Source organism: Quercus lobata, chromosome 4 (genome assembly GCF_001633185.2).
Source record: "Quercus lobata isolate SW786 chromosome 4, ValleyOak3.0 Primary Assembly, whole genome shotgun sequence".
NCBI lineage: Eukaryota > Viridiplantae > Streptophyta > Magnoliopsida > Fagales > Fagaceae > Quercus > Quercus lobata.
In genome coordinates, this window is record NC_044907.1 from 93,481,771 (window position 1) to 93,497,935 (window position 16,165).

Below are 16,165 nucleotides of genomic sequence, written 5' to 3' on the forward strand. Positions count from 1 at the left end.
ATTTTCTATGATAAATATATATTAAATAGTAAATTGTTATTAATAAACAAAAAATAATTAAAATGTTATGAACGTAACACTTCTTTAAATTAATTTAATGATTAAATTTTATGATTTTCAAATGCTTGAGTTTAGGAACAATTGATTAGTGATAAATTAAATTATTAAATTAAGTTTTGGTTACAATCAATAATAATGTATCAATTTCAGAATATAAATTAAATAAATTACTAGTCTTAGTATTAAAAAATAAATAAAATTTTATCAAAAATTAAAATAAAATAAAAATGAAATGTGCCGCCTTACTCTCAAAAATGTTAGTACGTGACTTCAAAATAAAGATTTTAAAATGATAGCCATATAAATTATCCCTCCCCAAGATACAATTAATATTAAATGCTACCCAATGCCGAACACATAAAAAATCATCATATACACATTCCTTCTTTCGCGTCATTCTGTTATTAAACAATGTTCAGGCAAAAAAAACTTTATTAGAAAAAACTGTAAGTACATCTTATGCTTTTTACTAGGTTAAGGAGGAAGTCAGGTGAAGTCATACTTAATATTGTATATAGTAACTTGTCAATTGTATCCATAGAGTATTCCATGTATAGTAGTCAATTACTGCGGAGGCTCCTTCAACTAATTAAGCCATAACAAACTAATGGAATCCATTTACTTTTTTGAAAAGGTAATACTATTTTGTTCATATGTTGTATTTGAGTATAAGCCAATAATAATAATAATAATAATAATAATAATAATATCATTGAATTGAAAATATATTCAACCACAATCATTTTAAATAAGCTACAATTTGAAAAAAAACAAAACCAAAGATAATATGTAAAATTATCAATGTCATAATAATCTCTTACAAATATTTCTTTGCTATTCCTTAAATTAGGTCTTCTTGTGTTTGACAAACCATATTTGTCTTCAAGTCGTAAAGGTTTAATATTGTTTGGATTATATGGTGAGATGAATTCTTCCGTAGCAAGGTTCATGTGATTGTAGGATCTATCATAAAAAATCCCTTAAGAAGCAGGTTTCTATACATAGAGCAATATAGATATATATACATAAAGTGATATATTTATATATATATATATATATGTACTTCTTTATAGTGGCTGATGTGAACTTAATGGCTGCCCACAGGTGTGCTTCAGTTATGGCCGACCCCGATTCAGATCGCGATTCAGGCATGGCTGAGTCCGATTCAGATTGTGATTCAGGCATGACTGAGTCGGATTCAGATCGCGATTCAGGCATGGATGACTCCGATTCAGATCGTGATTCAGGCATGGCTGAGTCCGATTCAGATGCAGACGATAGTGAGGTGGAGCTCGAGATTGCCACAGCCTACGTTCAGCTGTGCATAGAGTACGTGCAAAAGTACTACATGAAGCGACCTAGGTGCACTAGTATCCTGAGTGGGAGGTCATATGTGATTGAAGTACTAGAAGGAAATCCGCAAGTGTGTTATGACATATTTCGCATGGAGAAGGCCATTTTTATACACTTGTGCAATGAGTTGAAGCGGCTGCACCTATTAGAGGAGGACACTGGTTGGGTTTCAGTTGAGGAGTCCGTTGGGACAGTGCTATATATTGTCGGACACAACGCTGACTACCGGGTAACTGCCAACCGCTTCCAACATTCTCTCGAGACCATTCAAAGGCGGTTCCGGCGTACCTTGCGTGCTATCCATGCTTTGGGATGTATCATCATCCGGCCTGACGTTGATGCAGCTGAGCTCCCTCAATCACTTCGAGAGAATGGGAAATATTATCCATGGTTTGAGGTATGCTTCAATTTTTCCTTTTTTAGTTATTAGCTAAATTATCCTTGTTATGAAATTCAATTGTCAAAGATCTATAATAGAGATTAGAAAGAAAATAAGATGACCTATGAAAGAGTTTTGAAATATTTCTAGTTTAATTTATTGCACTATATTGCACATAAGTTTAATTTATTAATTACTGCTACCTATTTTGTTAACAGAAATGTGTGGGAGCTATCGATGGGACGCATATAAGTGCCTCTGCCCCATCCGCTAGGACTACCGCATTTCGAGATAGACGGAGTGATATCACCCAAAACGTGATGTGTGCATGCAACTTTGACATGCGGTTTACATATGTGCATTCGGGATGGGAAGGGAGTGCAAATGATTCACGAGTCATGCAGGATGCACTTGGACATGCCGAGTATGAGTTCCCTTGGCCGCCTAGAGGTAAACAAAAAAAAAAAAAATTTAGGAAAAAATTCCGCATTTGATTTTTGACTTGTCAATTGTTGCATCTGACTTCGCATTTCCTAAGTATTTTGTAGCATAGTATAGATGTGAAAACTATTCAAAATGGGATTGTGGAGTAGTAGGAATGCACTGTGTATGATAATTCTGAAAAAGGTTGTGAATCTTTGTGGGTTGTGGTTTTGTCATATTTTTCTAAATCTCATGACACATATTTTATTCATGCATGTCTTTTCATAGGTTTGGGTAAATTTAGATATTTACGTTAGTTTACTTAGAAATCCAAACTGAGGACAATGAGTTTGTAACTACTTCATATTTTGTCCTTTGTGAAAAAAAAAGAATACCTTGTATACACTGCACTTAATTAGTAGCTACGTAATTTTATTATATCGAAACTAATTCAATCAATACATGAATTGTGTGATTCACATTCAGCACTCTATATCATGGATAAAAGGTCGTGTCAAAGTTTGCAATGTCACTCATAAAATTTGCTTTCATGGAATAGTAAGTTATAGTCAATCACTGCATGGTCATTCATTATTTAAGCTGATATCAAAAAACTTTAGTGCATGGTTCGTATACATACATGTATAGATACACTTCCGTAGTAAGGAACTAGCAAGAATAGTTGTGTTACGTGACTGGCAATGGTTATCACTCGTATTGCAGGATCGTACTACCTCGTTGACTCGGGATACGCTATAGGCAGTGCATTCCTCCCCCCACACAAGTCCACACGCTACCATGCCCAAGAGTTTCGGGGTGCGAACCGGCAGCCTAGTACCCCACAAGAGTTGTTCAATTATAGGCATTCCTCATTACGCATGGTGATTGAACGATGCTTTGGCGTCTTGAAGGCGAGGTTCCCTGTTTTGACTGGAATGCACTCCTTCTCTATCTCTAGGCAACGGCTGATTGTGACTGCTTGTTGTGCATTGCACAACTTTATTCGCATGTATAATCGGGCAGATGAACTGTTCCATGTGTGGGAAGGATCATTTGTGCGTAATGGAGACGCAAACATAGCAGGAGTTGCACGCGTAGGTAGTGGGGGCACTGAGGAAGCTTTTAATTCTCGGGCACAACGAGCAATGTCGGAGTATCGTGATGTGGTAACTGCTGCTATGTGGGCAGATTACATTGTTCAATGATTGAGGTAGATGGGCATTATTTTATTAAAATGTGGATGACATGGAACTTTGTATAAGTTTAGATGAAGATTACTGTGTTTTGTTGTTGTTATAGGTTTGTATAACGGAGTAGTGAGCCTCTTTAATTTGGACTGCAGCGGCTCTTACTGTTGTTTTTGGTGAACTTAATGGCTGCCCATGAAGCTGGATTGTCAACATATATAGTAGTCACTTTTTGAATGGCTTTCACACAATTACACTACTCTCCATCTTTTTGAAAAGCTAGATTCTATTTTGTCCCAATTACATATGTCCTTTATAGGATTTTAGTTTCCATACTTGTTACATTTGTTTATGTTGGAAGAAAATTTAAGAAAAAAAATATAACAAAAATCCTACTTAATTATGATCAATATTGTTGTCACAAAAACATTGAGTACATTATTATCAATTCAAATGTATTTGTTGCAAAAAATTAAGAACTTATGTTGCATCAGCTATATTAGATTTCTCTTTCCTTATATTAATAATTTTTTTATTATTTAATTGGACTGTTTGGTGTCCCAGAAATTGTGGGACATTGGAAGAGAAAACAAAGTAGAGTTTGAAGCTTTGCATTTTTTTTTCTTTTGTTTTTGGTATAGAACTTGGGGTGTAACAATTTAAATCTTTTTATCTTAATTTTTTTAAATGAAAGTCTAATTCTTCAAAGTACACCAACTTAAGTGGATTGTTGTGCTATGGTTGGAATATTTTTGTTTTGGACCTTAGTTGGCCTATTTGGTTAACAAACAACTTTGGGCATTGTTTAGATTTTGAAAAAATGTTTGGGATTTCAGGAGTGAGGAAATTCAAAGGATTGAATTCAATATATAAATTCCATTTGTACCTAGCTTTAAGCTAATTGTTGTGCAAATGGGAAAACTAATTGGTTCTTGATTCTTGAATATCTATGTATAATATTGTCTACATGAATAACAGTTGGGTTTTTCGTTTTAGATTTTGGATTATGCTACGTTTTTTCAACAACTTCATTTTCTTTTTAAAATTTTCTCCTATTGCATATCTAGAATATTGTGTACATGAGTTTTAGACAAAACATAACAATACTTCTATGACTAAGTTTTAAATTTTGTATTTTGCTATTTCTGTCCTTATTAAAAATGGTATGATATAGCTGATGTGATGCAATGAAAGTAGGAGGAATTGATATTTTTAGGGCATAGCAGCTAATACATTATGATCATTTCCCTTAGCCATTTAAACTTCTTGACTTGGAATGCTAATAGCCATCATCTATGAGGCAAAAACAATTGGTCAAGTTTAGCAAGTTCCCACTAACTTTGACCACAAAGTCATGGCAATATAGGTGACTCACTTACTTAAAATTCATGTATACACTATTTTGATTCTTTTTGGAAATTTAGAACATTGATAAAATGAATGTATGGGCAAGCGAGTGATTTGTATATACACACATTGATGAATGTGTGTAGTGGACATGAGTAGAATCAATGGCATGTGTTTGATAATTTGGTCTTTGATGGAAATTAGTAAAAGTGAGGGTCTATTAAATTTTTACCTCTTTCCCTCTCCACTACTCTTTACTTGACTGTTTTTATCTCCTCTCTACTCTCTACTTTACTGTTATACTTCTTTCATCATTTTCTCTTTCATCAATTTTGACTCTTCTTCTCTCCATTCTATTTTGTATAAATTCGATATCATTTATTTATTTAATCCATGTTTTTTTTCTAAAAAACTGTAAGTACTCTCTCTCCCTCTCCCTCTCTTGTGGATTATTTTTCTTTCTTATAATTTTGATTAAGGTTGATGGTTTTTTTTAAAAAAAAATATTTGTTTTGGTATTTTTCTTCTTAAATTTCCCATTACAATGTCTTCTTTCTCCCTTTTATAGCTTTGGTTGAATTTTGATTTTAGCTAATACGTAGTTTTTTTGGAAATAGGAGTTTTAGTTTATTTCAATACACATTTTACATGGCTTTGAATTTGAATATGCCTACCAATTTTGAGTAATAAATTACTATGAAGTCTATCTTTTATTCCTTTTGTTTCATTTCAATTCTGTCCAACATAATATTGTAATTTTGTGATAAATTATTATTATTATGATAATCTCAATATTATGATAATCTCAATATTATGATAAATTTGAAACTTATAAAGTTTTGTTGTATATCAAATATAACACACTATAACAAAAGTTAGGAAAATATAGTTCACCTTAAAAAATTATTAATTAAACATATAAATTGTAATAGTACGATATATTTGTACTTTGTTGATATAAAAATATAAAAACTACTTGTAGAAATCTTTTTAAAGGATAAAAAATATTTAAAGTAATTGTTTTTCTTTTTATATATTATACTCCATTACAAAATATTTATGTATTCTCACGTATCGCGTGAATTTACGACTAGTTTTATTTATAATGAGCGAGTGTTCTGCTCATATTCGAAATAAAATTTAATGAACAAATTTTGAAATTTAATATTTGATTTATGGTTCGACACATCATGCTTTTTTTTTCTTTTTTTTTTATTTATTTATAATCAAACATCTAGAAACGATAGAAACATACTTGGAATTATATTACTCCAAAAAAAAAAGAAACAAAAACCTTGTAATCTATATATACTATAAACTACATTGTAGTATCCTGTAGATTGAATTATTCAAAATATTGCAAACTAAGTGTAACCCCTGATGTTGTGAAATGGACTATAAATAATTATTTAAAACAAAAAATTGAGGATCATGACATGGCCGATGAGGCACCGTCAATCAACTTTAGCTAAAGACACAAAAATACTTTTAACTAAAGTTGCTAACTTCCATGCTTTTCTATTCTCGACTTCTTCTGCATGCCAACTTTCAGTCAATAAAGCAAGTTCCAGTCGGTATTTGCAACACCTTGCTCCAAAATAAATATTACTATCATCCATAGAAGAGAATTGTAACTTACAATTCTCGTATGTTCCAATAAATTATCAGTACTAGACATACATTACATTAAGCCAATAACATACTATTGTAAGAATCAAGAGTCAACCCGATACATATTCTATACACTACCAAAATGGATGACTCAAGATTGTCTAAAAATATTACACAGTACATCAAGTTCAAAAGGAGTTAGTAGTACATAATAAGATAATATGATTACATAGTAGGAATTAACACATCATCATAACAATGTGGTTTACAACATCGTCATACTTAGCAGTACTGCAAGCACAGTGAAAAACAAACACCAAGCAATGAACCTAAGCTTCACCATTTTCTTCGGTTGGTCTGAGGGGTGGACCTTGTCATGTATGACCCTCAATTCCTCTCGCAATACACATAGCTCTTCTTGTAGTTGCTGGAAATCATCCGCATATGACACTGGCGTCTTCAAGGGAATACACCATTGAAAAAACCGACATGTGTCCTTTGGGCAACATTGGAAAAGCCTGTACCGGTTCTCATTTCGTTTATCTGAAATCTTCACACTTGCTTTCAAGCCACAGAAACAATTACAATTTCGAAACCGAAGGCCATCGTCAAGATCGTCATGCATTGTGTCTGCCATCTGCAAGAAGCAAGCCAGAAGCGTACTCATTTACACCTTACAAAATGTAATCAACACTATTAAACAACCATTTCAACATGGTATCCATTCGTGCAGCAAACAGTTGATGCTGAGCATTAGTCTATATGCAGCAAACATTTGAAAGGAGTCCTAACTCTAAGAAGCTACAACTAACATGAAGATATCATTTTGAAGCATATGACATAAACAATCAAAACTCACAGAATGAGCACACAGCCACTTTCGACATCTTAAGGGCTACCCATGAATGAGCACAAAGAAGATCCAAACTCACAGACTATTCCTCAAGCAAGCTTGAAACATCTAACCACTAAACTACCCTGAAGTCATTGTATTTTGCATGCATATATCAGCTTGCATAATGATACAATTGGCAGAAGGAGAGAGTTCAATTCAGACCCAATCATTTTTATCAAAGGAGTATAGTAGAGACAACACCCATGATCTCAATAAGGAAATCAAAAAGTGATGCTCACTGGTATTTATAAGGATTGAAGACAATATCACATAATGCTGTCGGCATTTCATATCAATATTAATACGCAATCACATATACATTTCCAAGCTCAATCACTTGATGAATGCACACAACTCAAAAACAAATACTGCTATATATATATATGCATCTCTAGACATAGCTAGAAGCTTTTACAAGATATAGCAAAAAATTGTACAAAGGAAATGCCAAGTAAATATACACAATAAGTGAGCCTACTGATTCCCACATGTTAGTCCATGGGTGACCATTCCCGTCCAAGTTGTTCCCCACACACAAGTCACACTATGTTATGAAATTGTGATAATTACAAAATTTCAAGGATTAGACAACCCCACCTCAAACAGTTTTTACCTCACAACACCTTTGTTTTGCTCACTATAATTGAGGAACACAATATATCCATAATATCCAAATTCAAATCAACATAATTCAGTAAAGTCTGTCACAAATTCATGAGTAATTAAACTACACCCAATCAACTATCACAAACAGTACAAATTCACGAATGAAACTAATAATAAGCTACGGAGAATTTGGTATTAGCTTAAAATTCACACTCAAATGACCCTCAAATTTCAAACAGCAAGCAAGATAAGATTCAATTTCGTTGCTGTGAAGCCCTACGGAAAACCACAACAAATTATTAATATACAGAGTTGGCAGATTTGTTAGATTTTTTTAACCCTCCTGTTTAATCTTCCGACGCTTTCTCGGCAACCAAGCAGAGTGTTAAGAGAAATGGAAATCGACTGGGTTGTGAATCAAAACAAATTTACAACAGCAACAGATTTTGAGGAAACCCTTAAATTAAATTCGATGCAGTATGGCATGTATATTTGGATTGTAAATCAACTATTCAAAAATCACCAAATAAAGAACTGGAAAAATGGGTTTTCCCGATTGGTGAGGAAAAACAAGGGAGAAAACCCAAAAACAAAAAACACAAACAAGTGGACACATCTGAGTGAAGAAGGGAATATTCAATGTTTACACAAAAACCCATTCAGAAGCAAGCTGGAAGTGAGATTCGAACCTGGATCTTCGAGTGATGGGTCGGCGGCGACAAAAGCTCGATCTCTGGCTCGATCTTCGAATGTTGACGGTGGAGATGACATACGACGACCGTCAAGCCCAGCCGTGGATCTTCTTTGGCGTCAATGGAGATGAGACGGCGTGGGTTTGGCTTTTTCGTGGAGATGAGGACGGCTTCGGGTTGGCTTTTTCGTGGATCTTCTTTGGCGTCAATGGTGGTGAAAAGCTTGCGTCGGGTTGGCTTTTTGGTGGAGATAAGATACGACGACCGCGAAGCCGTCGATCTTCTTTGGCAGCAATGGAGCTGAGGACGACGTGGGTTTGCTATTTGGGAACCCCTGAGCTCTGAGGAAAGACTGAAGACAAAGGGGTAAAGACGGAAAGATCTTGGATAAAGCAGGGATAAAAATGGGATTACAAGTGATTATTTAATACGGGTCAGCTTTTTTTTATCAAACAAAACATACATACCAAACACATATTTTATATTTTTTGAACACTGAAAAACATTGTTTAAACTATGATACCAAACACATTTTTTTGTTTTATTCACACTAAAAACTTATTGTTCAACAACACTTTTTAAACCATAATTTTCACATCTTTTTAAACAACAATTTTGGAAAACTATAACCAAACGGGCTCTAATTGACTCTAATTTCATATTGAAATTGGTGTGTATGCGTGGCGCACAATTAGGGTTCTAATTGGAATTGCAATTTCACATTCTCTCTGCTTCACCTATTATTTTATATATAGACTAGTCAGCAACCACAGAAAAGTTAAATAAAATATGGTTTATCTCAAAAAATTATTTTTTTCTCTATTTTATTATGTATATAAATATCAAATTTGATAATTACTATATTTTATAAAAAGTGGTCATACTAACGAGTGCCCTTAAGACAATGGTTAACAATCCATTTTAAAAAAGTTTTGAAATCACTTTTATAGAAAATGGAAAAAATTGTCAAAACATTAAGGTTATGTTTGGTAACAGTTTTTGTTTTCTATTTTCAAAAACTTGTTTTTAGGAATATAAAGAAAAAACAATTTTCTTGTATTTTTGAAATCAAAAACATGTTTGGTTAGTTGAAATTAAAAAGATAATTTTTTGAAGAAAAAAATAGAAAATACTAAAATATTTTATTACTAGGATTTGAACTCTAATACTAACTCATTAAATGAGATAGATTCATTAAATTAAACACATATTTTCATTGACTTTTAAAAATTAGAAACTGAAAATAGTCTTTTATATGTTTTTAGTTTTCTTCACAAAATAAGTTTTGAGAACAGTTTTTATTTTCTATCTATTTTGGGTTGCCAAACAAGTTTTTTAGTCTCAAAAATAGAAAATTATTTTAAAAACAGAAAATAAGGGAAAAAAATAGTTATCAAACATACCCTAATTGTTTTTTTTTTTTCTTTTCTTATAAAAATTTTCTTTAAATGAATTGTTTATCATTGCTCTAAGGGCCTCCATTAGCATTTCTCTATAAAAAAAAAAAAAATTGTGATAGTTATTTAAATATATTTATTGTGATTGTGTTTATCTATGAAATATTAAATATGAAATTTAACAATTATGTTAGTTATTAATAGGTATTTATTATTATTTTGTTATTATATTTAATTATTAGATATATAATTATTGTAATCATTAATAGATGTTGTGGGGGTCGGTCAGTCACTAAAATTATTAAAGTCAAGTTAATTGGGGCTGTGACCCATCCGAGGATGCAAACCTGTCTGAGGAGGCCCATATCAGATTGAAGGGGTAACCAAACGAAAGGAAGAATGAATATTACGAAAGGTGAGTTTAGTATTCGCCCGAGGACAAAATCCTTCTCGGCAATATGAGTCCGAGGACGATCAAGACGCCATCTTGTTACAAACATACTTCGGAGCTACGTCACCACTAAAGGTGGGATAAGAGACCAAAGGTAAGAGAGAGAAGGCAAACAAATATCTATAGCAACAGCTGCCTCCGCATTAATTGCCTCTCAACCAACTCTCTGGTCGCATTAATGTGGAAGTGATGCCTGAACAGTGATGAAGCAGCCTTACAGCTACTAGAAGGAGGTTCCAGAAGGTGTTAGATGGGACAGAAAGAGATCCCCTGAACCCAATCTACACGTGTGTGATGAAGATGATATGAAGAGGGCGGTATATAACATGAAAGAAAAGCATGCAGAAAGGGATCGGAACATAGAGAAAAACACAAAGAACACTCAGGAAAAAAGCTTGCAAACCAAAGAATTGTATTTGTTTCAAAGGAAAACAGATTGTTATATCGGTTCTAATCCATCTATAAACATGCGGTTGAGTCTTTTTACTTTTAAAGAAGTTAATCTAGTTCTTGAACACCCACGCTCTACAAATTATATTGTTCGGGCCTTTAATGTACAAACCCAATACCATCTTGGGGTCGTTACAAATTAAGTCCTTACAGATGTTAATGTTGATTGTATTTGTATATGGAAGTGTTTATTCTATTATATAGGCTAGAATGCAAGACCCTTTTTTTAAGTTTTACCATAATTTATTTTAGACTTCTAACTTTGTCTTTGTTTATTCAAGTCCTTAAATTTTCAAATTTACTCAATTAAGGCCTCAAAGTCAACTTCACTTAACATTTTTTACAAAAAAAAACTCTGGAAAATATTTTTAATCATTAATTGAATTTTTTTAACTTAAAAATTTTGAAGAAAAAAAATTAAAAGTTTGGACAACTAACTTGAACATTTAACAAAAATTGATGAAGATACCTTAATTTAATAAACTTGAAACTTAGAGGACTGAAATAATCAAAAACAAAGTTAGAGAACTAATTAAATGAATTCTAGTGAAATGTAAAAGATAAATTTTGCATTTTAACCATAAATATACAATAGAATATAAACTTAATTAAAATATTTATATATATATATATGTAAGGACACGATTCCTGCGCGGCCCAGTGACATTTTTGGGTTCACGCGGGAGAGATCCCTCACAATACAATTTGTAGAGAGTGGGCTTGAAAAGCTTGGGCTTGGTCACGGGACGATGGTCCGGTCTGGATTTCAGAGAGGTCCCTGTGGAAAGTGGACTGGGCCTAAACGTTTAAAGCCCCGCCGTGCTGCCACTTCTGAGAATGGGCTCCTCGGACTTGATCCGAGGACCCTTGTGGTCCTTTCCGGCTGTCCAACGGAGGACCTTCTCTATTCTCTGCATGGATCGTTCCGGCGATCTTATTCATGAAGTCTTTCTCTTTTTCTCCCCCCCCACTAGATTCACTTACTTCTCCTTTTATACTAGCGTGCGTTCGATGTCCTTCGTCCACGTGTAGGGTCAGTCTTTACAAATACTGACATTGGTCCCATCAGTCTAATCCCGGAATTGTTGGGGATGACTTGATAAAGCTGCAGAGTACGGTTCTGTCAGGCATTGGGCCTTATCCAGAAGGGTATTTAGGGTAATCGCCCCAAGGTATTTTGGATTTCCTCCCGAATTTGTCCCTTTATTCTGGGGGGATTATGGGCCTGCCGAGGACTAGACTGTCCTCGGCTGCCTCCCAAAATTGGTCTGTGCTCTGCGTCATGGAGCTTGGGCTACAATTCTCCTCGGATTGGGCCCTCGGACTCTCTAAGGGTGAATGGGCCTGGTCCACGAATTGTTGGGCCCCACAATAGCCCCTCAAAACCCTTCTATCCGAATTCCGGATTGGAAAGGAGGGTTTTGGCAAACCCGGGCCCTTAATATGGCCCATTTAGCTTGATCCCGCATTTATGTGAGCGGTTTCCCAGGAAGTTAGGCGGTTTTTGAGGGATTCCTTTTAATCCGCTCGGAATCTGCTCCTGCCGCTTGGATGTCCCAGACGCGCCCTTAATGAATCCCCTTAACGAGGCTCATTTATATCCGGCGGCTCATTTGATAAGGTGGAGAAGTGAAACGGACGCCTCTTTTTTCTTCAGATTCTTTGGGAAAGTTGAATACATTTAATGCCATCCGTTCTGCTCTTCCTATAAGTAGGCAAGCAGGAGGCCATCACTTTCGTACTAACCCCCTTCCCTTCTTATGAGATCACGACAAATGATGAAGAAATCATGCCCCTCCTCTAGACACCATATTCTGATAAAACTTGAAATGGCTCGATCAGGGCAAGGGTGGCGCAGACTTAAGATCCGTCCCGCCTCTCTTTTAGCCAAAATCCGAAGCAGGGGCTCATCACGCCGAACTCTTGGCGTGACTGAGTCGAGAATACCCAATATCAGCACCACCCGGCTCCTCATGAGCGTACCTAATATGGCACCAACGTGTTAGGAGTCAGGGCTGAGGCAGGGGCTAAGTGCTTCTGCTTCTCCCTCTTTTGCTCCTCGGTGCCCTCCTCCACCTTCTTCTTATAGTCTTCCCAGCACCAGTTCCGTCTTGGTGCCTTCCCTTTTCCCTCTTTTGTTCCTTTTCTTTCTTTTCATCCCTACTCTCTTCTTCTCCTCCTTCTTTACTCATGTCCTCCATCTTCCTCATTCATCTCCTCCATCTTCTTCAATTCTTCTTCCTTCTCCTTCAATTCTTCTTCCTTCTCCTTCAGTTCTTCTCCCTTGTTCTTCATCCTTTTCCGAAGGAGGTTCTTGTCACGATATGAGCAATGTTGAGACAGAGACTGAAGAGACCTTGAAGATGAGTTTAGAAGAAGCCTGACTGTTTACTTCTCTGTACTGCGAGTGTTATCGTTGCTTTAGCAGTTCTTCTTTTGTATAGGCTTGTTTGAGCCCTTTTTCGTACATTGTAATAATCTCTTATATTAATAAAAGTGTTTACTATTTCATTTTGCATATTTCGTTTATGTTTTTGTATATTGGTAAACGCTGCTCGGCTCAATGAGAAAGTATCTAAAACCGATGACAACTAAGACCAAAATACTTGATAATAAAAAGATGTTGCCATAACTTTAATATAAGTGTTTGGCCCAATAAGGCCGACCAGTGAAAAGTAATAATTACCATGCTGGCCGAGGAGAGAACTGGAGGTTTGATGCCGTGTTTGGGTCCGAGGACCATGCAAGGCCTTGACTCTATCCAAAACTCGTAATAATAATAGTTTTTATACTTGGTTTCCCCATAGGCTTGAGTCCGAGGACCATGCAAGGCCTTGGTTCAGTCCAAAACTCGTAATAATAATAGTTTTTATACTTGGTTTCCCCATAGGCTTGAGTCCGAGGACCATGCAAGGCCTTGGTTCAGTCCAAAACTTATAATAATAATAGTTTTTATACTTGGTTTCCCCATAGGCTTGAGTCCGAGGACCATGCAAGGCCTTGGTTCAGTCCAAAACTTGTAATAATAATAGTTTTTATACTTGGTTTCCCCATAGGCTTGAGTCCGAGGACCATGCAAGGCCTTGGTTCAGTCCAAAACTTGTAATAATAATAGTTTTTATACTGGTTTCCCCATAGGCTTGAGTCCGAGGACCATGCAAGGCCTTGGTTCAGTCCAAAACTTGTAATAATAATAGTTTTTATACCTTGGTTTCCCCATAGGCTTGAGTCCGAGGACCATGCAAGGCCTTGGTTCTGTTTCATTCCCTCTCCTTAGGTACCCCGTACGCAGCCGGGCAGGAGGTTGTCCCTGGCATTAGTTATTACCCGGCGTGGGCCGTAGTCCGTGGGCTATCATGTAGCAGGGGCATGGGCCGCGAATTTTCTAGGCCCACAGATCAGGAGATATTTCCATAGTCTTTGGCCACGCGGCACTTTTGGGTGTCCCGATGTTCGAGGTGCACCTCCACGAGGCTCCTTTAGTCTTGTCGTTGCAGAGGTTTGTTGGAAGTCGAGCTGGAGACGTTTTGTCTGTAGCGTTCCTTGGGAAGCTGCGCTAATTAAATGCCACCACCCTATCTCCTCAAATAAATAAGAGAGCAAGTTTCTTTGCCTAGGCACCAGCTCCTTAGTCTCCTCCTTCAGCTCCCTTCCGCAGTAAGTCATGTTTGAGACGAGGGTCGGGGAAGAAAAACTCTCTCCGCCGCAAAGGCGCCACGTTCTCCTAAGGCTCAGAAGAGTGATATACGGGCAACGAAGGCGTAGATTCAAAGAGATATTCCCTTATGACAGAGGGGAGAGGGTGTTTCCCACGCTTTTAGTCAAAATCCGAAGCAGGTTCTGGTCATGCCAGATTTTTGGTATGTCCGAAGAAGGAATTTCCACCATCAGCACTGTCTACCTTGTAGCCGGCAAATTTCTGCGGGGGCTCCCCAACTTCCGGCTCCCTGCACCTTCTTTGTAGATGGTGTTAGCCTGAGGTCAGGTTCTTTTGCTGCCTGAGTTTCGGGCACGTGAAAGCGTAGAGGATGAAACGAGGTCTTGAGGCAGTAGCCAACCTCTCCTCTGTGCTACCTGCATCCTCCCACTGCGGCGTGAGGCTCAAGTTGGGCTCCTTTGCTGCCGGAGCTATGGGCATGCGAAAGCATGGGGGAAGGGACAAGGCCTCGAAGCAGTAGCCAACCTCTCGTCTGTGCTACCTCCTCGGCCTTCTCTTGCTTTCTTGCAACTTTCCTTTCTATCATGTAGCAAGTTTTATCACAAGTTGATTTCAGCTTCTGTTGTATGCTGTACTGTTTCTTTGCTTTAATAAAAAAGGAAATTTTGCCTACTTATTTTGAATACTGCTCTTTTGGCAACATTATTTTGTGGAAGCGTGTGCTCCCTGTGTTTGTTTCTTCAATGATACTTAGAGCAGGAAGTTTTGAAACATAATCCAATCAATTCTAATGTACCAACACTACCAAACATTACGGCAATAATTCATAGCAAGTTTAACTCAGGAAACTAGCAAAGATAACAATTGAATATTCTGTGATAAATATGAGTACCGTCCGAGGAGTTGACGGAGGGTAAAGAACTCAAATCGTTTCTCAGAGGACGTATTGCCCTACGTCGCGTCGATTCCCTTGGTGCTGCAGATATAAGAGCAGACTTGCGAATCCCCGCAATTTGGGAACTGACCCAATGGCGAGTGGAGAGCTTTCCTCAGATGAATCCAAATTCTACGTAATGTAGTTTTTCCTTACGAGTAGTTGGTTTTCCCATAGGTTTGAGTCCGAAGACCATACAAGACCTTGGTTCTGTCCACAACTCGTGATATTTATCTCTTGCACTTGGTTTCCCCATAGGTTTGAGTCCGAGGACCATGCAAGACTTTGGTTCTGTCCAGAGTTTATGAGATTTGTTTTTCGTGTTTGGTTTCCCCACAGGCTTGAGTCCGTGGACCATGCAAGGCCTTGGTTCTGTCCAAAACTTTTGATATTGATCTCTTGTACTTGGTTTCCCCATAGGTTTGAGTCCGAGGACCATGCAAGACCTTGGTTCTGTCCAAAGTTTATGAGATTTGTTTTTCGTGTTTTGGTTTTCCGCCACAGGCTGAGTCCGTGGAACCATGCAAGGCCTTGGTTTCTGTCCAAAACTTTTGATATTGATCTCTGTACTTGGTTTCCCCTAAGTGTTTTGAGTCGAGGACCATGGCAGACCTTGGTTCTGTCCAAAGTTTGAGATTTGTTTTTCGTGGTTGGTTTTCCCCACAGGCTGAGTCCGTGGCCGATGCCAAGGGCCTTGGTTCTGTCCAAAACTTTTGATATTG

General features: G+C 36.7%; 1 protein-coding gene across 1 annotated transcript; it reads left to right on the forward strand.

Annotated features, from left to right (window-relative positions):
* The first annotated feature begins 1,150 nt into the window (after window positions 1-1,150).
* LOC115986191 lies at window positions 1,151-3,420 on the forward strand. Its single transcript, XM_031109045.1, has 3 exons — window positions 1,151-1,810; window positions 2,011-2,242; window positions 2,939-3,420. Exons 1-3 carry the CDS (start codon window positions 1,151-1,153, stop codon window positions 3,418-3,420), a joined length of 1,374 nt encoding a protein of 457 aa, XP_030964905.1.
* Window positions 3,421-16,165: the final 12,745 nt, after the last annotated feature.

Excerpts from the sequence above, each read along its gene's own strand:
- LOC115986191 (XM_031109045.1), top strand. The coding sequence starts at position 1,151 with ATGGCTGCCCACAGGTGTGCTTCAGTTATGGCCGACCCCGATTCAGAT. Across the intron at positions 1,811-2,010 it reads AATATTATCCATGGTTTGAG|AAATGTGTGGGAGCTATCGA; the intron begins GTATGCTTCAAT and ends TTTTGTTAACAG. Across the intron at positions 2,243-2,938 it reads GTTCCCTTGGCCGCCTAGAG|GATCGTACTACCTCGTTGAC; the intron begins GTAAACAAAAAA and ends CTCGTATTGCAG.